Here is a 25,574-nt window from a genome sequence, read left to right on the forward strand (position 1 = left end):
ACTTATATCCCCTTTCTTCCCTAGTCTGATGCACGGTGGCCCCATGATTGGCTGACAGCGTACAATTAAAGAAGTGGACCTAATAAAGTGGATGTTGATGTCCCCCTGAAACTTCCAAACTCTCTTGTCATAGGAATTAAACGATCTGCTGCCATTGGGTGCAGATCATTTAATTCCTTTGGTTTATTATTTTTCAGAACTGGCACTGGCATAATTTTAACTACTTTCCACACATTTGGTATTATCCCAGTGTCTAACAACCCTTGGAAAAACTTCAGAAATGCTGCCATCTGTTTTCCTCATGCCTGTCGTACCCCACAACTGATCTTGTCCAGGAGCCTTACGGGAGAGGGGTTAGCAACTGGTTCAATAAATAAAGGCCACGCTTCTCACTGATGTCGTTTATTGGTCCACTTCCCTACAGATATAAGACACCGTTTTAGACACTGTGAAAACAGAAAAGTACAGAAAACAGAAAGACCTATTGAGGCTTATTCTATTAGAATGGATGATTTTAACACTATGCACTTATACATATTAACAAAATAAATACAAGTAAAACAAATTACCGTATTTTCACGACTATAAGGCGCACCTAAAACACTGAGATTTTCTCAAAAATCGACGGTGCGCCTTATAACATGGTGCGCCTTGTATGTGGACTGAGTTCCAAAATCTGCTGTGTGCCTTTGGTGGGTGCACTATGGTAAACGCTCCGCCAATCGATTAGCGGCACACCTACGCATAAGGATCCCCTAAAATGGCGCCGGTCAAGCGAGACGCATATGAGGCTTTCTTTAAACTACAGGCCATCGAATATGCGGCTGAAAATGGCAATTGAGCAATCTTAGTGTTTTCGCTTTATGAGGAGGCGGCATCTCTCCATACGCGCAAGGACAACCTTTGCGCAGTGGCTGTCCGCGGATTACCAGGAGAGGGTGGCCATTTTCCGCACCTACTGCCGCGACAAGATAACTGCGCCCAGCCACATCACCAACATGGATGAGATCCCTCTGACTTTTGACATCCCTTCGACCCACACAGTGGAGAAAAAAAGGGGCCAGCACGGTGGCGAGACGCACAACAGGGCACAAGAACTCGTCTTTCACTGTGGTTCTCGGCTGCCACGGAAACGGACAGAGCGCTGGATGATGGAAGGCGAACACTCCTTCATAAAGACTATGAGGCAGCAGCGGGCAGGTTATGCCACCATATGTGGGTGGATTGTAGACGCATGGGCTATGATACCGCCTTCATGTATAGTAAGAGCTTTCACAAAAGCCGGCATCAACACTGAAGCGGAACCGGTTGGTGAGTCTGATTCAGATGATGAAGAAGAGGAATTCAGGATGTTGGACATTGAAATAGTGCAGCTGTTTAATTCAGATACAGCAGATGAAAACTTGATGGTTTTGTGGCGGAAGAATGAATATTTTGTTCAATAAATGTGTCGAAACTCACTGTTTTACTTCCGTTGTCATTTTTTACTGTATGTTTCAGCATGGACCTAATAATACGGTGCGCCTTATGTATGTTTTAAATACAGGTATACCACCCATAACTGAGACTGCACCTTTTAATACAGTGCACCTTATGGTCGTGAAAATACGGTACCATGTGTGCCTGTTGAACACAGTGTAGATTATCTATGCTCATGCACCATAGTCCTTCCCTCAAAAAAAATCCCCCGCTATTACACAGAATGCACATCAAACAGTTCACATGACCGTAATTTCAACATAAAATTCCAAACATAATTTTTGTTAGCTATCAAATTTACACAATGACAACTGTGGAATCTGTGGAATCTGTCTCACTGACAGTTACATTCCCACCAAATTACTATGGTTTATGATGACATTGAATAAATCTTGTTATTTCTTTACTGATAAACAATATTTATCAGAAAGAAACTAGAACTGTGAGTTACAGAAAATGTGGAGTTCCATTTGGTTGTTTTCCACTAACACGACAAGTTTGTGAATTGGCTGCTCAATAATGGAAGGATTGCTAAGCCTTTGACCTTCTTTCCCTGATTGCTTATTTCCTATTTATGTGGTAGCTTTCCGCACCAGACCATCATCAAACGTCTGTAAGACTGGCTACATCTCCAATTCTAATATTTCGTCATGGTGAATGCCATCATTGTCTTATTAATTCCTCCATCTACTCCAGAGTTGCACTGTTGTGTATTGCACTCTGCACCGTCCTTTCTTAGTGTACAGATCTGTTGCTATAAATTTTCTGTGGGGAGGTAGAAGGACAGAGGTTTTCATGGTCAGTAGATGATTGGGGGTGAGTGGATATTGACATTTTGGAGCAGTAATATAGTCCATGGAGAGTGGGCAGCTGTTTACTATGGACATGACTTCATAGAAAAATGTTCTCAAGGAAGCTTCATCCAGTCTTAATGCACTCTTTGATAGGACATAGTTCATAACACTCCTCACTATCCTGCTCTGCTGTTCCCATACTCTTCCCATATGGCTAGTATTAGATACAGTCATAATAAAATCACACTGCTTCTCTGATAGATAGCCAGCCACTCTTCTTTGATAGCCTTCATGAGTTCATTCTTAGCTCCCACAAAATTGGTCCTTTGATCTGATCTGATTTCTCTTACAGGACCTTTAATAGCTGTGAAATATCACAAGCCATTAATGAAGGCATTATTACGTGCTTTGTGGTCTGCAACAATGCCAACCATGCCATAGAAAGAGATTGGTGGTGAGGGGGTCATCAAGACTCAGAGGTCGATTGACCATTTTTGTGTATCTGTTTGCCGACGAGTCCTTCTGCATGGGACACTTTGTTTGATGAGACTTGCCACAACTTTGCTGCTAATAACAATCCAGTAGCCATTTTTTCTCAATTCATTGAGTGTCTGACCTCGGCCATGATGCTTTTCATGGCAGTAATCCAAGATCAGGTGTGTGATTACTCCATCTTTTGGTAAGATGATAGTTTAGTGTCCAAAGGTAAGGAAGCTGCTTTTCATCTCCCTCTTACCTTGAGGACAACTTCCTCCAGGACTGGGTCAAGATTGAACAAATAATTGTTATGTGTTAGTTTGTATCTTTGAAAGCATTTCTCTGAGCTATCTTCACAAGAACCAAACAAGCCATTCTTTTTTCATCAACTGTCATGAGCTCTCCTGATTTAACCGTACAGTGGGACCTCTACTTACGAACGTCTCTATATACGAATTTTTCAGGTTACAACGCGTCTCAACTGGAAAATATTTCCTCTTGTTACGAGGGAAATTTCAGGATACGAAGGTCAAAAATATGCTACCGCTGCTACTCGCAGCTCGCGGAGTTTAGCGAACATAAACTTGCTTGTAGCTGCTCTGCCATTGGCTATCACCTAGCGTTTTCCTGTCATCCCATTGGCTAGGAGGGACGTCAATATGTACAAGTCTGTGTGTATCCCAGCGTCGCCTTTGGTTCACTTTTATTTATTGTGGGTGTTCGTATGTTTGTCCATTAGATGGTGGTGTTACCACAAGTGTTAACGTTCGTTGCTAGTAATGACGGCTAATGTAAGATTAGCCTGTAATAAAGTTCATTTTGTTCCTGAAAAAGCCTTGCACTGAATTCCTACATTTATTGTGCGGTAATCTAATTGTAATATGTATTTGTTGCATTTTTATGATTTATTAAAAAAATTATGTCCGAATTTTTGGGGGCTTGGAACGGATTAGGGCATTTACATGGAAAACGCGTCTCTACTTACGTAAGATGCCTGTGTAGATTCTCAATCATCCAGGTCATTGTATCTGGGGAAGAGAAATTGTAACCTCAGTAAAAATAACTCCAGAGCTTATGGTTGGAGATCCTGAGGTAAAGACAACACAGGCACTGCAGATTAGTGTAATCAAAGATGGGAATTTCCTGGAGTGAATGACACTGCTTTATACGTAATGGTTTGTATCCTAAGGTTAACGAGTACAGTGTGACCTCTACTTATGAATTTAATTCTTTCCAGAAGTTGCTTCATAACCTGAAAACTACTGGCAGTGATTAAGCCGTTGCTTAAAAAAACATCACTAGATCCTGATGTATTAGCAAATTATAGGCCAATATCCAACCTTCCTTTTATTTCTAAAGTTCTAGAGAAGGTTGTGGTGACTCAGTTACTGGAGCACCTGCAGCCTGTTTGAGATGTTTCAGTCAGGCTTTAGAGCTCATCACAGCACAGAAACAGCACTTCTTAAAGTTACTAATGATCTTCTCATAGCTTCAGATCATGGACTGGTCTCTATGCTGGTTCTGCTGGATCTCAGTGCTGCTTTTAATACAGTTGATCACAGCATCCTGTTACATAGAGTGGAACATGTGATTGGGATTAAAGGGACAGCACTAGACTGGTTTAGATCATATTTATCTGATAGATACCAGTTTGCTCATGTCCATGGTATTCCCTCCTCATACAGTAGGGTTAGCCATGGAGTTCCTCAAGGTTCTGTACTTGGACCAATCCTCTTCACCTTGTACATGGTTCCCTTAGGGAACATTATTCGGCAGCATGGGATAATTTTCATTGTTATGCTGATGACACTCAGCTTTATTTATCCATGAAACCAGAGGAGACAGAGAAGTTAGTGAAGCTCCAGACCTGTCTTAAAGACATAAAGTCCTGGATGTCTTCAAATTTCCTCCTCCTTAACTCAGGAAAAACTGAGGTCATGGTGTTTGGTCCTGAACCTCTCAGGGATAGATTAGATCACATGATCACTCTAGATGGTATCTCATTAACATCTAGTCTCTCTGTGAGGAATCTTGGAGTAACTTTTGATCAAAATCTCTCCTTCAACTTACACATTAAATGAATCTCTAGAAGTGCCTTTTTTCACCTGAGGAACATCACAAAGATCAGGAAACTACTGACCCACCATGATGCTGAAAAGTTAATCCATGCATTTGTTACTTCCAGGCTGGATTATTGTAATTCTTTATTATCAGGGTGTCCAAACAACTCTTTAAGAAGCCTCCAGCTGATCCAAAATGCTGCAGCCAGAGTTCTGACAGGTATTGACAAAAGAGATCACATAACTCCTGTAATGGCGTCTCTTCATTGGCTGCCCGTTAAATTTAGAATAATTTTCAAAACCCTTCTTTTGACCTACAAGGTCCTCAGAGGCCTAGCTCCATCCTACCTGGAGGAGCTAGTGATACCTTACCAGCCCTATAGACCGCTCCGCTCTCAGAATGCTGGTCTACTTGTGGTTCCCAGAGTTTCTAGGAGTAGAATGGGGGGGCGAGCATTTAACTACCAGGCCCCCCTGCTATGGAACCAGCTCCCTGTCCAGGTATGGGAGGCTGACTCCATCGCTACTTTTAAGATTAGGCTTAAAACCTACCTCTTTGAAAAAGCTTATTGTTACTAATTCTGTAGTTCCAGTTACTATTATAGACAGACAAATTATCATACTTAGGGGGTTGTCTAATCATTAGGTTAACATCTTAGCTGTGCTGTTATAGACCAAGGCTGCCGGGGTCCGGAAACATGATCACCTGACAGGCCTCTGTCACCCCACTGGGTCATGGTTTCCTCTCCTCTCCTCTCCTTTCTTCCTCCTCATCAAGCAGACTAGTTATGCTGATTCTTGTGTAGTTTTTCTTCCATGAGTTTGCCGCTCAGGAGAAATCTGGGGACCTGGAGGTGTTAATCAGCCTGGCGGCTGGACAACCGTCTGCGGGAGGGACGCCGGCAGAGGGTTAGCGAACGCCCGCTGAGGAGTCTTGGCCATGCAAGCCCGAAACCCCATCGAGACTCTGCCCGAGTCAAGACCGATCCTTGGTCTCAACGGGGAAGTCCTGGCAAATGTGACACACCAGACCCAATCTTTCACCCTCATCGTCTCCAGGAACCATCAATCCACCTGTTCCTCATCCCGGTGTCCTCTTCCCCGGGGGTGTTCGGGGCTCCTTGGCTGGCGTGCTACAACCCCCAGATCGATTGGTCGACCAGGAGACTGGTGAGCTGGAGCGTACCCTGTCAAATCAACTGCCTTTGCTCTGCTCTCACCCCCACGCCTGGTGGCTCGGACCATGCCAGGAGAGTCGTTAAGGAGGTGGGGTGTTTCCCACAGTTCAGGTGCCCAAAGTCAGTGGTAGACTCTGCAGCGGGAAGAGAGCTGCTACCCCCTTCTTGCATCCTGGGGGCCGCGTCCTGGCAGGTGGAGGAGAGAGTCCTAGAGGCCCAGCGATCAGCCCCGGATCCAGGTGGACTCCCTCCAAACCGGCTGTTTGTCCCGGAGGCGGTGCGTTCTGACGTTCTGCAGTGGGCCCACACCTGCCACCCGGGAGTCAACCGCACACTACAGTTCCTCCGGCAGTGGTTTTGGTTGGCCTCCTTGACCCGAGACACCAGGGACTACATAGCGGCCTGCCCCGTGTGTGCCTGAAGAAAGTCCTCCCACCAGCCGCCTGCTGGACTCCTCCATATCCTGGAGATTCCTTGACGCCCATGGTCGCACATCGCAGTGGACTTCCTCACTGGCCTTCCTCCCTCAAGGGTCATCAGGTCATCCTGACCGTGGTCGATTGTTTTTCCAAAGCAGTCAACTTCATTCCCCTCCCAAAGCTCCCATCGGCGGCGGAGACCAGGGAGCTCCCACTTTCCCGGGATCCCGAGAGACATCGTGTCCAACCGAGGTCCACAGTTCTGCTCTTAAGTGTGGAAGGCCTTCTCTTCAGCACTGGGAGCTTCGGCCAGCCTCACGTCGGGGTACCATCCACAGGCCAACATGACAGGCGGAGAGGACCAACACAGTGGTGTGGCGCTGAGGTGTGTGGCGGCCCGGAACCCATCTGCCTGGTGCACCTACCTGCTGTGGGTGGAGTACGCCCACAACTCCTTGGTCTCGGCGTCCACTGGACTGTTCGCCTTCATTATTTCTCTGGGGTACCAGCCCCCGTTGTTCGAGGTCCAGGAGGACGAGGTGCCCTCAGTACAGGCCAACATACAGCGGTGCAGGAGGGTGTGTAGGCAGGTCCGCGCTGCACTCCTGTGGGCCTCCCGTCACTCACAACGGCAGGCCAATCGGCGCCAGACTCCAGCCCCGTCCTATCAGCCAGGTCAGAAGGTCTGGCTGTCTACAAAGGACCTCCCACTCCAGGTGGAGTCTCAGAAGCTGGCTCCGCACTTTGTTGGCCCCTGCAAGGTGGAGCAGGTGGTAAACCTCGCAGCTGTCCGCCTGAAGCTTCCCCCGGCATTCAAGGATACCCCCACGTTCCTTGTGTCCAAGGTCAAGCCAGTCGCTGAGTTGGATCTGGTCCTTCCATCCAAGCCCCCACCTCCCCCCTGTATGGTGGATGCGGGGGGGCGCGTACACAGTCCTGGACGTCCACCTACGAGGACGAGGGTATCAGTTCCTGGTCGATTGGGAGGGATACAGTCAATAGGAGTGCTCGTGGGTCCCCCGCCGTTTCATCGTGGACAACAGTCTCCTCTGCAACTTCTACCATGCCCACCCAGATAAGCCTGGTAGGGTAAATGGAGGCACCCGTTGAGGGGGAGGTAATGTTGGGGTCCAGGGTTCCGGGGCGTGTGTTGCTTGCTTTTCCCTACAGGGGGCGTTGAGGAGCCGGTAATTGGTTACAGCTGGCGCTGCAGGCGGATGCACCTGTCAGCAATCTCCATCAGCCCCGTATTTAAGGACGGCGCGCCTGTCTGCCAGCGTCAGAGAGTTATCATGCTTCCATGGTTGACCTTACTCCTGTTTATTCATGTGTGTTAGTACTCATGTAACGTTTCTCCCTGCCTGTTCAAGGTCTCCACGCCACCCTGCTGGAGGCAAGAATGCGCAGGACCAGACTCTTGTGTTTGCTCCGCGTTGGAGCTCTCTGTGCTCTCTAAATGCTCACACGCTGCCACCCTTACTTTTCCCTGAGTTCTGGTTCTTGTAAATCCCTCCAAGGTAAAGCCTTTCAAATCAACAGCTGAGTCAGTGTCCGTTGCAATGAGCTTGGTCTCGTTCAGATAGATGAAGCGGAAATGTCAGTAAACAGAAGGATAATCAATGAGCATAATCAATAGTCCTTTAATCCTCTCACCACCTTTCCTGCCATGTGTCCTTTCCTTAATTGTATTGTCTTTAATATGACACAGTCCTGTGGCAACAGGTCATGTCTTTGTTGCATGCAAACTGCGTGGGGTAAAAGCATAACATTACTCAGCGCTACTTCACAGTAGGGCAAAACGGGTTAAGCCAAAGCTGTTTGCTAGTTAATTTACCCAGAAAATTCTGGTGTCAACCAAACAAGAACACTCTGGTCCACCTAAAAATGTTGGTCTTGTTGCATTCACATAGAGCGTGAATTCAGGCGAACCAGTGAGTCAAAAAGAAGAAATGAGTGAGCTGAAGATATGATGTAGCACAGCATCAGCCCATGTAATGCTCCAAAGAATCAGACTAGCGGAGGTAGAAAAAGTTGGAAAATCCCTCAATGGGAGACGGACCCAAAAGCAGTGCACCAATTCGGTAACACTTTATAAGGAACTTTAATGGTTGACTCACGGACAACAGCACAATAGTTCATCATAGAGGGCTCACAGGATGGATGGCAGATACACCACACAGCCACAAAAAGGTATAGGACCAAACACTCATGGGCAATACTCTTAGTTGGGGATGGAAGCTGTCTTGTATACCAGAGCTGAGACAAGGATGGAAGGTCTGAGGCAGGAAGGCAGGCAGGGCCGAAACCAGTAAATCCGTGCAAAAGAAAGTGCTGGAAAGTCAGGCATGAAGCAATGAACAATCTGGCAACATGTGACTGAACTGCAGTGGGTTATATCCAGGTTTTCTAAGAGCAACAGGTGAGATGGGGTGGACACCGAGGGCCGTATCCAAGCCAGACGTTCGGTTCTACGGGTAAACACTTTCACCTGGGGTTTTTATTTACCTTGGTGAAAGCATTTCCTGCCTGGTAGGATGTAAACTTCAACCCTCGAGGAATGGATTTGACCTTCTCTGATGGGCAAGTCCAATCCATCAAGGCTGGAATCCAGCCAGGTTTTGCATCCTACCAGGGAAGCTTTCACCAAGGTCAATGGAACCCCAGATGAGAAGTATTTACCTGTAGGACAGAAAGTCTGGCTTGAATACAGCCCTCGAGGACTGGATTTGCCCACCCCTGGGTGTGGAGTAGAGGCGCAGCAGAGTGAGTGAAATTTTCCACTACAGTAGGAGAGCAGAAGAGCAGGCAGTGTGTGTGCACCATCGTCATCACCATCGAGTGTGTGCACCATCATTTGTTTTTGGCTGAAGGGGCTTGATTTCTTTTATGGTCCTGGCCAATTGATGATCCCAGTTTTCTTCTCCTTCATGCTTTTTCCCCTTTTTGTTCAGTGCAGCTTTTTTAATTGCATGAAGCAACATTACTGCATTATTTTGGTTCACTTTCAAAAGGGCAGTGTGAAAGTGAAACATTTCCACTCCATATGACATTTTTCAGCATTCTCCACCCGATTGAACAAGTCCCTGGCACTATCCTGGTGTGAAAGCACCAGCATGTCCAATAGGAAAAAGAATAGGTTTAGACTCGCTGTCTCTGACTTGTTGTTTGGGAGTTTAGTGGAGAAACATTCTTTTTACTTGCCATAGCAATCACAGTGGAAAACTAAGCTGAGGGACACCACGCTGACAGTACAATTATTTTCTTTAACTCAATTAAGCCATCACCTTTCCTATCAGTTCCTAGCAGAAACTCTTTGAAAACAATCTGTAAGCCTGTGTGAAGTCAATACAACTGATTTCTTTTTATTAACAGTATCCTTTCTGTTCCTCAGATCTTCACTGACATGCCCTCACTGTCGAAAACAGAGCAACACCTTTGACCCTTTCCTCTGCATCTCTCTTCCAATTCCACTTTGCCAGACCAGGTGAGCTTTTCTGGCTTTGGACATTCAGACAATTAGATTGAGACAATAAGATTTGATAGACTTCCTAATGTTACCTCTCTCTCTTTGAGGTGAATATGATTTTAACAAATGAAACAACCAAGCCAATCTGTTCCTGTAAAATTACATATACTGACTGTCAGGACTAGGGTCAGAACAAGGTTTCTCTTCAGTTCCTCACTCTGCTGTTCTTTAGAGAAGCCATTAATGTCCTTGCATTCTGTGTCATCTCCCTCTGGAGAGGTCATAGCCAAGAGCTCTCTGTTGTTAAAAATGCATCAGAGAGCCCATTATTTGGGCCATATAAAACTAAGTCCTAATGATCTATTATTAATGTTAAGATGTTTTGATTTATTCATGAAAGTCTTCTTTTGTCCCTTCTTGGCTTTGGAGTCAACTGCAGTCAGAAAGGGCAGTTAAATGAAAATACACACCTATCATATGTTTCTTTTCATTTGATTCAGGCTGCTGCATGTGATTCTGGTGTTTAGCAATAAAGGACAGAGGTACCTGAGGGTCAAAGTGGCTGTGCCTCTGTTTGGGTCTGTGGCTTGTCTGAGGAGGATGGTTGCTGACGAAGGGAAGCTTTCCCCGGACCAGGTAAGCAGTAATGCATACCCAGAGGAGAGTCAAGGGCATTGAATCACTGTGTGTGGGCTCTTCTGGATAGAGCTCCCCATGGAATCAGATAGAGCCTCTCACCATGTCTACACATCTGCTGTCTTAGCCACCCCCACATTTTTTCTGGGCCATGGTATTCATGGCCCATTATGGTTTATTCTTTCATTATTCCTTTTTTTTAAATCAGAAAATCCAAAGAATGGTTTGTTTCTTCTCTTTTAAAACAGGAAAAATGAAGAATTAAATGAAAAACAAAATGATATTGAACAGGAATCCCAAAAAACCGTGTAATTTGTTAAAATCAAATAACTAGTTTCTAGCATAGGTTTAAGTAAAAATAAATTTATTCAGAGAAATTTTGAAATACAAATCTCATGCTGAAAGCAGCGCTGGTCTGCGAGGTTGCAGTGTCACAATTTGTGACCTGTCAGACTTTGTGTGTCCAGGGAGGCGATGTTGCCATGGGACTTTAGAGCATAGTATGAGAGCTAGGTAGAAAAATTGAAATTTGGAATAGAGTGGTCACAACTTATAATTGGGATGCAGGATTATTTGTTTGTTTGTGCATTGGGATTGCCCATAAGGAAATATAGAGAGGTCATGCGTGATTAATGATTACAAATTGTGACCATCGTATTCCAAATGTTAATCGAACATTTAACAGAAAGTAAAGTGAATGTCTTGATAGTTTACCTTATTAATGTAAGTATTCTTCACCTCTTCTACTTGGCTCTCAAACGATCAAATGCACACATGGCAACATTGCCCCCTGGGGTCGCAGATGGGCAGAACGTTCAATTTAAACGTTCAATATCAGAATATCACAAAACATCACAAATACCATATCTCAATTTTTCTTTTCCAAAACAAAAAAAACCCATTTCTTTTACTATAATTCTGTGTTGATTCCATTTTTCTGTTTTGAGAACTAAAGCCATTTTCAAAGTTTCTGATTTGTTTTGAAACAGAATTATTGAAAGAATGAACCATGGAAAAATGGAAATGTTACATTCAGTATCAAAATATCACAAAATAAAACTAACCTGTAAACATTTTTTTCCTCAATTCGTATTTCCATAACAAAGTTTTTGGTTTGTTTTTTCTGTAATTCTGTTTTGTTACATAGTTCTCTTCTGGTTTCCAAATAGAATGTTGTGCTTTTTTTGAGTTTGTTCCAGAACAGAATAATGAAAGAACAAACCATACACGGATTCTCAGGGTAATGATTTTGGTTTGAAACAGATTCTGCTTGTGAGACCACTAAACTGCATGAAATTGCACCATCAAAGATTTGGATTCCAATGGTGTGGCTCACTGAGTTAAAGTAACCCATGTAGAGGTGGTTGATGGTTCCCTTCAAAACCAATTTCCTAAAACCACTTTTTGAAGATTGAGGTGGTTCAGGTTTATGCAGAAAAGCCAGTGCAATGAGGATTCTCCTTGGTATTTCATTTGGCCAGGTTACTTCCTGCATGCCCATGGAGCTCTTAATTGAGGCTACTAGTGTCCTGGTTTTGCATAGCTCTCCACTGTTGAATTGTGGACTTTCTCTCAGTAAACCTAGACAGTCCCCAAAAAAGGTCCTTCTGCTCATGCAGTCCCATGATTTTTTTCTGAGGTGGCTACAAGCAATTTTGGGAGCCCTATTCATGCATTAGGCCATGTCTTGCATTGATTTTCTTTTACTATTAACAAGACCAATCTAGAGGTCCTGACATGGAGCCAAAAGATCTACAAGGACTGAAGTCTATAACCCTTTAACCCTAAACTGTATGGCAGTCACAGAGGTGGCCAACTGCTACAAAAGTTTCAAGATTTCAAAGCATGATGGTACTCTAAATGTACTTAACGTAGATGCTGGTGGTTTCAGACCATACCACATTGTTTTTCAGTTTGGAATGAAAATTCCTGCCATTTGCACCGGACATTGTACTATTTTGCAAATGCTCATTTCATAAAGCTCATTCTGATTCTGATCTCTTTCTTTGATATCTGTCATCGTCATGGTTACTGATACATCTCTTTAGGCAAATAGGCAGTGCATTGAGTCACTGCCTACAGACTGCCTACAGACTGCCTACAACCAGTCTGTTTATTATATTCTGTTGTAGAGCTGTATTAAAATGTGTAAATTCTAAAATATCAAAAAATAGCACACATGTATGCTGTGTATACAATTTTTACTGTGTGGAATATCTACCACCAGACGTTGTTGACTCACATTGTATACACAGAAATTCCCCAGCTGTAATTATCCTGAGTTGTATGATATTATATTCAACTGGTTGTTATTATTTAAATAATGATGCAAAGATTTGTACTTATGTGTCTACAGGTGATTTTGACAGAAGTTTATTCCAAAGGCTTCTGTCGTTCATTTTTTGATGAAGAGGATCTGGCCAGCATTGCTGAGCATGATGTCATCTATGCTTTCCAGGCCCCAGCAATTTACATCAGAGGAGGCTCTGCAAGAATCTCTGGTGGGTAAAACTAAACAGATTTCAGAGAGAGACTAATTTTATAGAGGCTGACTTTAGAAGAGACATTGAATTTGATCATTTTGATAACTAACCAACATTATGGTCGGTCACCAGGTGATGTTTTTTTAAGCCATTACTTCGTTATTGTGAGCCAAGTCCTCACCAAGCACCTGCATGGATTTTGGACCTATTTATGTATTTCATGATGTGTTAATAATTTTGTGTGTCATTTTTAAATGTGCGTCAACACTTCTTGCATCCAGTAGCCATGGCAACATTTTTCCCATAAAGAGGCAACAAAAGTTTGTAAAGTTGTGCCATACTAAAACAGAACAACATCTGAAATGTTAGAAATCTTAACTAAAATCACATCATTAATGTGGTTGGGCATTAAAAGAGCATCTTAGAAAGTCTTACTGGCATAAAAATCAGGATATTTAAAGGACTACACAAATGATGCCAAAAAAGTCCACATAATCATGCGGACTTGTCTTGTCTGTTCCTTTCAAGAACATAATAAAATCTGCTTAGAGTGAATAAAAAAAAAAAAATCATTGTGAGATTTACATTTGAAGCCACCTGCTAAAGAAAACCTGGGATTAGATTTTGACTTGCTAATAATTCCTTTTGTTTTAAAATGACATTATCAAGGGAATAGATGCTTTTTAGCATTAAAATTAGACCAATAGAAATTGCAGAAACTGCCCAAAAAACTACAATGCATCCTGTCCCCATTTGCCATTCCAGGGGTATTCTGTGTTAAAGGCAAATGCTGAGACAGCATATTCAGAATGCACATGCCCAAGCTTAAGGTTTTGCACATCAATGGGCTAAACCATAAAAATTCCCAGAATATTAATGTACATTAACAAATATGACAAATAACAAATTTGAGGATAGTTAAAGCACAATGTAAACGCGAGTTTTAAAAAACGCTTACCGTAAAGTAGTTGCCATTTGTGAATGTTAGAACTGTGGGTTGTTTCATTGTTGGCCAAAATAATGTGTTGGAAAAAATCCATTGTCGCCATTACATTGAATAGCCTTCTCACATTACTCTGGGAATAGCATTCCAACAATTATCTGTTATGGGCTCATATTCATTTATATCTTGTCTATGTTCCAGTAGCCTCTTCTCATCAGGTTGCCACTATTACTTAACACTGTATACTGACATAGGAAAATAACAGTAATTAAAATTTATTTAGAAAGATTTTTTTTTTCAGATTCCTGGAAAACAAAGTGAACACATGTGTTGCAGACTGTAGGATAGCCTTTGGCTTGAGTTTCAGAGGGCATGCTATAACATTATTGCTGTGTTTTTCAGGAAACACTATGTAAGAGACACATTCTAAGTAGGAAGGCTTAAGAGTGGTGCTATTTGGCACCCAAACAGGAAATGATGTGCAGCTGAAACTGCATCGGATAATACCTCCTGCTGAGAGTGCAGGCAACCATTGGTCCATCTGTTCACTCCTGTGAATCACTGTTCCCCAAATAGAAAGCTGCAGCCTCACCACATTATACACAGTATCTCAGCTCTCATTTGACTTTGTTTGGAAGTTTTTTACTTACTTATCTTTTTGTGTTTCTGCATTAGGTTGTTTGAGGATTATACATAAGAATACATTTAACAGTCTGCATCAGATTTCAGTGGTCTTCAACTAAGTTGATTTATTACAAAACTGCTAATATTAAATGTATCAATTGTTTGTAATAAAAGAAATATTCTCAAGTTTTTCATAAACATTATGTCAACCCTCAACTTAAATTTCAGTACCCTCTAACTTTTAAAGCCAGTTTAGATTGACCTGTTTAAAAGGAACACATATTTTAGGTAAAAAATATACTGTATATCTCAGGACAGCAAGTTGTGCACAGACACAAAATAAAATGTTTATTTTCAAAACAGTTGGTTCACGGTGGATCATATTTCACACATCACACCTCAAAAATGTAATCAGCGAGCAGAGACAAGGTCAAAGGTTTTTTAGACGTCAATTTCAGGCAGTAATCGATTTCCTTCTAGTCCTCTGGACTTATGCAAGGTTTTGTGATTCTGTTTGTAGACACTACAACCAGGTATATTACTGAAATACTTACAGCTCTACATGTACAGTTTTCCCTAAAGAAATTTTCCCGTGTCCATATTTCTTCTTTTTTAATTCACTCATTGTTTTGTCAATGTCGAGGATGATTCAAACCAACTTCTAATCGCCATGTGTTTTTTAGAAAGCTTTACACATTTTTAGGAATATGTTACATAGAAGGTACATTTGACCTTCTTCCATAGTTACTGGATAACCAGAATTAACTGTACTATCTGTCAATTGTAACATTTCACATTCCTCCACACTGGCTCATATTTATAGAATCTTCTAAAAAGTCCTAAAATGTCCATTTTTACCATCTCTTTCCACCTTACCCCCACACATTATTTCTCCTGTCATTCCTCTCCTGCCAGGTTTCCATCATAGCCTCCCATCATCCCCATACTCCACTGGACCAATGGGTCAGAGGTTACTTCCATCTGGGACATTGTCATCTGACTTCCTCAACCAGGGTGTCTCTGTGAAGATCCTGCTATTGGTTTGCAATGCTGCAGGGGCAGGCCAACATGTTGTTAGGTAATATCATTTGACAATTTGATAGATACCCCAAAATAGACAAATCAAATAATAATACTAGTAGTGGATATTACCAGACTGGAAATGATTATTTAAAATGGTGGCATTGATCTAATGCTTAGTGGAACCATCTTTCAAAAACACAGTAATTGCCCAGATGCCTTTTCCCCCCAAAGCTGTTTAACTCAGAAACAACACACTCAGAGAATCTAGCGGTACACAGGCAACACACTCACACACTCTTCCACATGTTTGCTGTTCTTGATTTCAAAGGGTCTGTTCACACCAGCTTTGATTATATGAGGTGATATTCACCTTTATCTCTTAAGTCCTTAGGTGATATTGTTTATACAAATTTATAAGCATTACACCTCACACGTAGCATTATATTTTACTTTATGTTAAATGTTGATGCACGCATTTCATGACTGGTAGTGTGTGGGGAAAGTGGCTTACGTTGCTATGAGTATATTAGATTAATTGTAAGCATCACTATAAAGAAAACTTTCACTTCAGATTTAATCACAGCTACACAATGTTTTCTCTAAAAGCAACTAGCTAAAATGTGTGGTGTTTTTGATGCAGCTTGATATTTTTTCTGCAGGTGCTACATACAAGTGACTTACATAATTATGATCACTGCCCTCTTATTCATCATTTTTCTTTTGTCATCACTTATTGTATCTGTTTTCCTTATGAATGTTCACATGACCATACATTTATTATTTTATAGCAAGCAATGGATTATCCCAACAAATAATGTGGATACCAATACAGTATTGTTATCTGCATTTTCAGAGTTCTCACTCTTGTAAAGTTTTTTACTTTGGTCTGGTCTATGTTCCTTTATGTCAGTCTTTACAAAAATGTATTAATAAAAGGTGAATTTTGGTGCAAGGTATATGTATGGTCATGTTTTTTTTGTTCTATTTTGTAAAGGTTTGGACCTCCATTCCTAATGAGGGAGGACATGTCTATTTCCTGGGACCAGCTGCAACAGAGCATCTTGAGCAAGCTGTATTACCTGATGCTTAGTGGAACTCAGGCACAGGTTCTGGATATCTATCTGCCCATCTTTCCTTTCTCACTCTCTCTCTCTGTCTTTCTCTCTCACTGTTTTTTTCTCTCTCTTTTCTATGCATGGGCACTGGAAGTATCAATAGAGCGGTAGCCCTTTATTAAAATAAGGGGGTTAATAAAAGTTTGCAATGTGAATACCTGGATATAACCAAGATATTCTTGAAGAAGACTAATTCGAAGAGAAAATCCAGAGAATTAAAATAATAGCCCATGACTGTTTTTTTTACCTAATTTGCAACAATTACTTCACTGTGATTAGAGATTCATATGTCACTGGAAAAATGATGGCAGAATTAACTCACCACTGCACATAATTGCTAGCCCAAAATCTTAACCCAGTCTGACCATTTGCTATCATGCTGGCAAAAATTATACTTTATGGTTTTTATTGGGTCTGAAATAGGACTTGAAATTTCTTTATGGAATCATATACTTATATAATTGTTGTCAACTCATGAGTAGGAAGACAAAAATATGTTTACAACCAAATACAACAAACTCCATTTTACATTTTTGTGCCCCATCCTACTTACTGAAAATCGCTCTTCAGTTGGGCATTCCAGTGCCTGGCAAATTAAACTTTGAGTAAGTAAAATTCACTGTAATACTTTCCCTGAAAATAATGCCCGCCACTGGGACTGCAAGCTCAGAGTAGCAATATAAAGTTTGCTTTGGTACTCTCCAAGACACGAGAAGAATCTTTTCTGATGTTTGCGTACAGGTCTCTGCACTAATGTTCTTGTTTGAGCTCAGCCAGAGGCTACAGAAAACACTAAGGAGGAGAGCATTTCTCCTCTATTCGTAAACCAGATGCAATCACAGCCAGCTTCAGAGTAATATAAGAAGAAATTGTCTTCTTCCCCTCTCAACCTTCTGGTGGCATGAGAAAATAAGACTTTGTTTTTCCATGGAGTGAAACTTTGAGCGCAAACTTCATCTTTCAAAGTAGCACTTTTTTATTTAGACTGTCAGTTAAAGGCATAGAATTTCCTATTTATCCCTGGTAAATTTTATGTTGCTTAAGTAGCCCTATGTACGATTATAGCGAGTTATGAGTTCAAAAACTTGAAATTGCGATTTTAATCATGGATTTGTTTTAAAGATATTAAGATGTACATTTGTACAATTTTGTATTGCTGTTTACAGTCTTTTTAAAAAAAATGATTTGCAATAACATCACTGCTGTGTGCTTCATTGATCATGTTAATGAACCTTGTTGTGCTTCACTTTCAGAACACTGGTGTCCTGTTCAATATCCGAGTAGTGGGAGGGTTAGGGTTTTACAACTACCTGTCACCTGAGGATAAGCTGCCACTTTACCACCCAGCCGTTGAAGGGTGAGACTTGATTTTTTTTCATAGAGGCACAGACGGAAGGACAGACAGGAAGGCAGACAGACAGACAGATGAATAAGTTTAGACATCTGTGAATGTAAGCCAGTCCAGGTGGTTTACAACTATAACACAGCAGTTCCACTGAAAATCTGAAATTTAAAGTATTAGCTATAGCCATTGATGTGGGACAAGGGTTAGACTCTGGGCTAACAACATTTTTCACAAGCTTTTGAAATGAATTGTGAAGCTCACAGTATTCTAAAAACTATAATGATAAAGAACATGCTCTTCTTCATTCACTATTCCAAAATAAAATAACCATAAACTCTAAGAAAGCTAACAGTCCAGAGGGAGAGCATACAGTGTTTGCAGTGTTCATATCAGTGCAATTCTCTGTCCCCCATATACGTAGTTCACCCATGTAACTCTTCTATCCTACAAAATGTAAATAAATAGAAGCAATCTTTTTGGGGGGGATTTTTCAACTCCATAATCAACTAATGTTTTAATGTCTTAAATAGCAGTGTAATAAGTGTTTTACAAAATACTGAAGACTGTTGCTGGTTTACAATTCATCCCTATTATTCAGTACATATGGTAATTTTCCCTTCTACCAACTATTTATTGTGGAATTTGGGAACCTTGGTTTTAGGTTTTATTGGGTTAGTTGAGTTTATATATTATATATCATAATTAATCCATGCAATGTTAATAATCTACTGCATATTTCATATGTTTGTTGATTTATATTCATACTAAATTTACAGACACATACTACCGGTATGCATTTGTTAAAATGAAATCATTGATTAAAAATCAGTTCATTCCATTTACAGAGTACTTCTCTAGTAATACAAAACAACTCAAACTGCGTTTTCCTATCATCCATTGTCAGTAAAGAAACTTTGATCCAATGACCTTCATAGTACTGGAACTACTACTGTACCTCCTGAGGTATAGCCCTTTATCCTCACTTTTAACTTTGTTATTTAGGGCTCTAAAACGCTGTGGCCCTGGAGGACCTCCACATGTGAAGCTGATTATTGAGTGGGAACATAGAATCAAAGACTGGTCAGGTTTTATTTTCTTGTTCAATCCTACACATATGGTTCTTTTTTTGAGAGAATGTTTTATGTAATAACATGCCTTGGGGACTTTTGCTTTTTCAGTCTCTTTGGTAATATTCAGGAGGAGGTGGTAAAGGATGCAGAGAATGTGAGAAATCAACACCAGTACATTCATCAGTACAGCTGCACCTTGGATGAATGTTTCTATCTTTACACCAAAGAGGAGCAGGTAATGAGTCTGTTATGCTGACACTGTGGGCTTCTGTCCTATTTAAAACCATAGCCATGCTTCTCTGGGTACACCGAATAGTGAATGAGAGGGTTTAACATTGTAACATAAAGAATATATTATTTTAGGGAGAGCATTGTCAATTTACGTAAGGAAAACATTTGGTGCTGTCAACTATTACAACCATGTTTAATAAATCAGTTTTGTGCAACATCACACAATGAAGAGTTGCTAGGAGCATAGATTAAAACTGAATTGTTGTCTTGGCTAAGTTAAAAAGGAAACACCTATAGTGTACCCCCTTTATGGGTGGTGTATAGCTTCTATGTGCAGAAAAAACATGGACTCTACAGCAAGTCATTCTAAGAGTAAATGAGATTTTAAAAAATCACCTAAATAGGTAGTCAGGCATAAGTTTTGTAGATAGTCAGACATAATGTAGATGGTTAGAGATGCAAAGTCATCACTTCAGATTAGATTTGTTTTTTGACATTTCACAATTTTATTAAAAATGTACTCACAAAGATGAATTTACAGCAACACAAAGATTAGATATTGAACAATCAAACTACTGTACAAGAGATTTCTGTTCAGTCCCATTTCTTTTTTCCTAGCTTGCCCCAGATGACGCTTGGAAGTGTCCTCACTGTAAACAACTAGAGCAAGGCATGGTGAAGATGAGCTTGTGGACGCTCCCAGACATCCTCATTCTCCACCTGAAACGCTTTATGCAGGACGGCGAGCACAGGACCAAGCTTACCACGTTTGTTCATTTCCCCCTAAATGGCCTGGACATGGCGCCTCACATGGTTAACCACAACCATGGTGTCCACCCGCCACCTCTCACTTCCTGGAAGCAGTGTCAACGACGGGAGCTGATACCCCCAGAATTCCTCTATGATTTGTATGCTGTTTGCAACCACCATGGAGGAATGCACGGTGGACATTATACAGGTTGGATTAGAATAATCAATTGGATAAAGCATTACCAATTCACAAAATTCATAATTTATTTGTAACTTTTTAATACGTTTTAGGGAAGGAGTACCAGATAATGCTAGAGATTGACATTACTAACAAATCAATTAAATAGATTTCAATTGTGTAGCCTTCTGTAGGAACTCTGTGGATGGCCAGTGGTATAGCTATGACGACAGTAGTGCTGAGGCAGTTCCTGAGGCTGAAGTATGCACACGGGGAGCCTACATCCTCTTCTATCAGAGGAGGAATACCATTCCTTCCTGGTCTGCCAGCTCTTCTGTCACCGGTTAGTCCTTTAAAAGTCACTCTAACTAGAGTATCTAAGTAAATCTTTAACAGGAAGAAACCTTGAGCAGGACCAGGGGGACCCTCCTGCTGATGGCCGGCTGGGTAGAATCCAGGATACTGTGTGGACTCACAAAAACACATATATTGTGTGTGTACAATTTTTGTTTTGTTCAACAACTTATCCAAGCTTATTATCATTAATTCTGTAGTCCCAGTTACTATCACAGACAGACAAATTATCATACTTAGGGGGTCGTCTAATCATTAGGTTAACATCTTAGTTATGCTGCTATAGGCCAAGGCTGCCGGGGTCCAGAAACACGATCACCTGACAGGCCTCTGTCACCCCACTGGGTCATGGTATGGTATGGTATGGTATGGTATGGTATGGTATGGTATGGTATGGTATGGTATGGTCTCCTCTCCTCTCCTCTCCTCTCCTCTCCTCTCCTCTCCTCTCTCCTCTCCTCTCCTCTCCTCTCCCTTTACCCAGCCGGCCATCAGCAGGAGGGTCCCCCTACATGAGCCTGGTGCTGCTCATGGTTTCTTCCTGTTAAAGAAGTCTTCCTAACCCTTTTCCTGCAAATGTTGCTTGTTGGGGGCCAGGCCCTGGGATTCTGGAAAGCGCCTAGAAACAATTTTGATTGTAACAGATGCAGATATAAATAAAGATTGATTGATTGGTTGATTGGTTGGTTGATTGATTGATTGATTGATTGATTGATTGATTGATTGATTGATTGATTGATTGATTGATTGAAATGACAGAAAATCCAGTTATGAAAATAATTGGGGTCAGCGCTTGAATACAGAGATCTTTTCATGAATGAACAACAAAGTGTTTCATGCTGATATTCAGAGGAGATTGTCAGTTTTTTTCTTTTTTCTGACCCTGACAATGCAGCTGTAACTGCCTCTGGTTTGAATGTTTATAACCCTGTAGGGTCGACCAGTTCCTCCACCTCTGACCACTGGTTGGTCCGTCTGGCCGAGGGCAGTGAAAGAGGCAGTGTTGCGTTAGGAGAGCCCGATCTTGGACCACTGATTATAGAAGCCCCAGATTCTACTGAGCTTCCAGTGTTTGGAGACGAAACCCCCAAAGCAACTGCAACAAGTAGGTATCCTTGGTTTTATATTGTAGTATATTGTGCTGCCTATGGATCACTTTGATTGGCAATTTTAATTTAAATTCCATATTAGCAGCTGTCTGTACTTAAATGTTATAGATCTAGTAGTAATGACTGAAAGTGTTACACTTTGTAACTCATTAAGCAAAAGGTTTAATTCTATCATTTAAACATATCCCATCACCCCTCAGATAAGAAATTAAATCTGCATCCTCCCATGGTGGTGACTTACCTTATTTAATACTCTGTGGACATATTTGCTTCTAATAGGGCATGATGACTAAAGAAATTAGCAATAAAATTGCATTTAAGTGCAGTAAAATTGGTATTGTAGCTGCAGCGTTTCTAATTTCTCATTTTAAAAGTACCCTCTCTTTATATGCTAAAATTCAGATGGTGCCAAATTTCTGATGTTTACCATAGTTAGTGGAAGTATTGCATAATTCAACAATGTGCGCAGTTAGTTGTACAGTTATACTCCTGAGAATAATGATGTCATTCTATAATTATGTACTACAAAAAAAGTACCCGTCAGTCCTTTGATATAACTATATCACAGTAAATTACTGGTACTTTTTCAGAAATTCCAGATGACTTTGAAACCAGGCTGATTGTCCGCACCCAAGCCAGAAATATGAGATCACTGAAAAAGCCCAAGGAAGCTCTGAGCAAGGTTGCGCCACTGCGGTGGTCTTTTAGTTCCAAGAACCTGCTAAACACTCAACCTGGAGAACTTGTGAAGTATCTTGAGTCTGGGCGCCGACCACGATGTACCAAAGACCCGATCACAAAGGTGGTGGCCTCCCAACCACAAATGATGTTGCAGCTAAAAGGCCAGGAAGTGCACAACTCACAAAGCAATGGAAGACCAGTCTCTAAAACACATGCTTCACTAAAAATCCCATCTGTACAAATAAACAACAGCCTGTCCAACAGCAACCATGTTAAAGCTAAGAACGGTGATTCTTTGACGCAGAGACCATCAAAAAGAACAAAGAATCACCAAAGCAGGACCCCAGACTGTCAGCATGAGCTTCAGAGAGGAACAGTTGTGAACAACCATTATAGCCACAGTGCACCCTCAAGTAGGGATTCCACATTGAGAAATACCCAGTCAGGGAGCAGTTATATGGCACAAAAAGACATGCTACAGTTGTTCCTTCATTCTGAGGACAGGAGGCAACTGAAACGACATGGGGATTCCAACCACGCCAACATACTTCCTTTTTTCAACCCGTTTTTTATGAAGAAAGACATATTTGGATCTACTGAGGAACAATACATTCTGAAGAAATGTCAGGGACAATTAGGACAAATAGAAAATGTCAACCAAGCCAAGCAGTCACTCTCGAATGGGATGGTACCCAATGTGGTATTAGAGGACAAAAAGGTCAGTGTTGTGTCAAGATGCAACCACAATAACTGTAGAGTACAGCTTCTAATTGGGCAGGCTGGTAGCCACGAAGCTGCAGACATCAAGCGGGCATCCAGCTCCACTAATGTCCACTTCAAGTTCGATGAGACATTTAAGAAGTATGCCTCCCTTCAAAGGAACTGTGAAAGCACTCCTACCCATATCAGCCTGCTGTTGGAAAAACCCAGCTCTACCAGTTTGCAGCAGATTAGACACAGTACAACTTCCCATGGTAGGCCTGTTACCGAGTCTTCTTTCTGAGCCGAAAACAGAAACTATTTAGGTTTCTTGTAAACTATCTAAGTTACTAAGCTCTTTCACACTCAAGTTTGCACCCAGTAGTTGCAGGAATGTAGGGGGGGAGCTCTTTTTCCCTAAGATCCTTTTGTTCGGCTGCATTTACATTGTCAGACCTGTGATGCAACCAAGGCCAACTAAAAAGAAAAACACAATCTGAACACCAAAGACAGACACACACCTGCGTGACTTAATCAGGTCTTGCTTCTTTAGTGAAGGTTGGTAACCAGCAATTCACAAAATGGAAGAAATCCACATCAAGACTGAAACAGGCTGGGCGAGAAGGGCAGGATGAGGAAACAATGGATGTGGGAGAGGGAAAAGACAACAACAATAAATAACAATAAACCTTTCTATTATTAGGATTTTTTCCCCCTCATTTAAGTTGGCAAAATTGCTCATTAATTTCTTTCAATTGCACAAAAATAAAATAACACATTCAAAGACACTAACTGCTGTTTAATACCGACATTTTTTTCAATGTAGTGGCAACAGTGGTAAACTTGTATACCTGCTGTGTACCTGCAGTTCTAAAGGAACCTGATGTACAGGCTCGATTTCTTTAGAAAATTCTGTGTTTGCAAGCATTTTTGCAGTCATCTTTTATGTTTGATTTCATAGCGAAGCAGAATTAAAGAGTTTAATTGTGTCATTTCTGCACACACCACTAAATGGGAAGTTACATTAACAATCAGTAATAATGATGATTACATGGAAAATATGACAAAATGATGGTGTTACATTTGTGATTTAGAGATTGATCATATTTTTTATTGTTTATTCAGGAAAAATGGGCAAAAGATTTATGCTTAATTTAAATGTTCAATTACATATTTGTTAACTCTAATGACAAAAATTGTGTACAAGTGTACAAATCAATATAGATTAATTTATTTGCATGATTTAAAAAAATAATCACATTAATTTATTTTCTATTTATTTTATTTAACCTTTATCAATTCTACCACTTTATTAAACCCCAATTTCAGTACTGTGGCCAAAATGATATTTCAGTTGCAAAATGTTAATTGATGGTATCCTCATGTCAACTTTAACCTGTCATTTTACATACTGTAGGCTCCACATTCTGACAGACTCAGTGGATGGAGTAGAACTGCTCATGGTTTTGGTATAATTACAATAGATTTAATACAGCCTTGCACATACGTAAATGTGACACTTTGCAGCTGTCACGGGTAGGAGTGGGAGCCTCAGGCAGCCTGAATTGGTACGGCCAGTGTTATCAGTGGAGAGTAACAGCCACAGAGAGCAGTAGCCTTAAGAAAATACAGTATGTGCTGCAGTAATTAAATTCCCTTATTTACTAACTTTTAAGTTAACCTCCAGTTTTGATTTTACCATGATGAAAATCTGGTCTTTTTAATTGAGAGTATTACATTATTGTTGTTTGTTGTGCAAAACAAGCCAAAGACCTTGTCATTTTTACCACAATGATTTAGGGCAAAATAAAGGAGGCTTGTAAGGCATTTAGAAAATATATTAACCCTTTTAAAGTATAGATTTTACCTGTTGTGAAGTTGTATTTACAATTGAATTTGTATTAATATTAAAGGTATAAATTCAGATCATACTGTAAGTACTATTGAATTGGACACAGCATTCTTTTACTCATCTTGTTTTTGATATTTTAGCCTCTTACAACAAACCAACACTAATAATATATATCAGTGATTTAAATCTATATCTAATAATTGCTTTATCTATACTGTGTACAGAAGCGAAGACATTCATTGAACAACTTACCTCTAGTTTCTACCAGCTTTGAGTATTTGCTTTCTCCCATATAAATGTTTGAAGAACAGCGCCATCTGCCGGTAGCATTCCGGAAACGGCTCGCGTTGCCCGCAATGATAAGGCTGGCCTTGCTGTTCGAAGAGCAGCGTGCTATAAGTTTGTACGTGTTTCTCTTCTATCCTCTCCTAACGAGTGGTCTTCCCAATTTTTCAGACAAGATGGGTAATGATAAAGATAAGTGAAGTCGAATACGCTGCCCAGGTCTACTGGCCCCATCTGCAAGCTGTCTAACCCCCTCCCAAGTGAGGGAAACACTGGTGAGCTTCCAGATTTATGAGGGATCTCAATGGTGAGAAACAGATTAA

General features: G+C 41.1%; 1 protein-coding gene across 1 annotated transcript in view; it reads left to right on the top strand.

Annotated features, from left to right (window-relative positions):
- Window positions 1–25,040, top strand: part of usp43b (ubiquitin specific peptidase 43b) — a 41,468-nt gene extending 16,428 nt beyond the window's left edge. Inside the window, exons 4-15 of the mRNA XM_057014356.1 lie at window positions 9,799–9,891; window positions 10,374–10,509; window positions 12,866–13,010; window positions 15,475–15,637; window positions 16,577–16,688; window positions 17,951–18,054; window positions 19,045–19,122; window positions 19,221–19,347; window positions 19,962–20,301; window positions 20,456–20,614; window positions 21,560–21,730; window positions 22,325–25,040. Coding sequence (XP_056870336.1) covers window positions 9,799–9,891; window positions 10,374–10,509; window positions 12,866–13,010; window positions 15,475–15,637; window positions 16,577–16,688; window positions 17,951–18,054; window positions 19,045–19,122; window positions 19,221–19,347; window positions 19,962–20,301; window positions 20,456–20,614; window positions 21,560–21,730; window positions 22,325–23,418 — 2,722 coding nt within the window. The 3' untranslated portion in view covers window positions 23,419–25,040. The remainder of the gene's footprint in view (window positions 1–9,798; window positions 9,892–10,373; window positions 10,510–12,865; window positions 13,011–15,474; window positions 15,638–16,576; window positions 16,689–17,950; window positions 18,055–19,044; window positions 19,123–19,220; window positions 19,348–19,961; window positions 20,302–20,455; window positions 20,615–21,559; window positions 21,731–22,324) is intronic.
- Window positions 25,041–25,574: the final 534 nt, after the last annotated feature.

The sequence above is a fragment of the Takifugu flavidus genome, chromosome 18 (assembly GCF_003711565.1).
Source record: "Takifugu flavidus isolate HTHZ2018 chromosome 18, ASM371156v2, whole genome shotgun sequence".
Classification (NCBI taxonomy): Eukaryota; Metazoa; Chordata; class Actinopteri; order Tetraodontiformes; family Tetraodontidae; genus Takifugu; species Takifugu flavidus.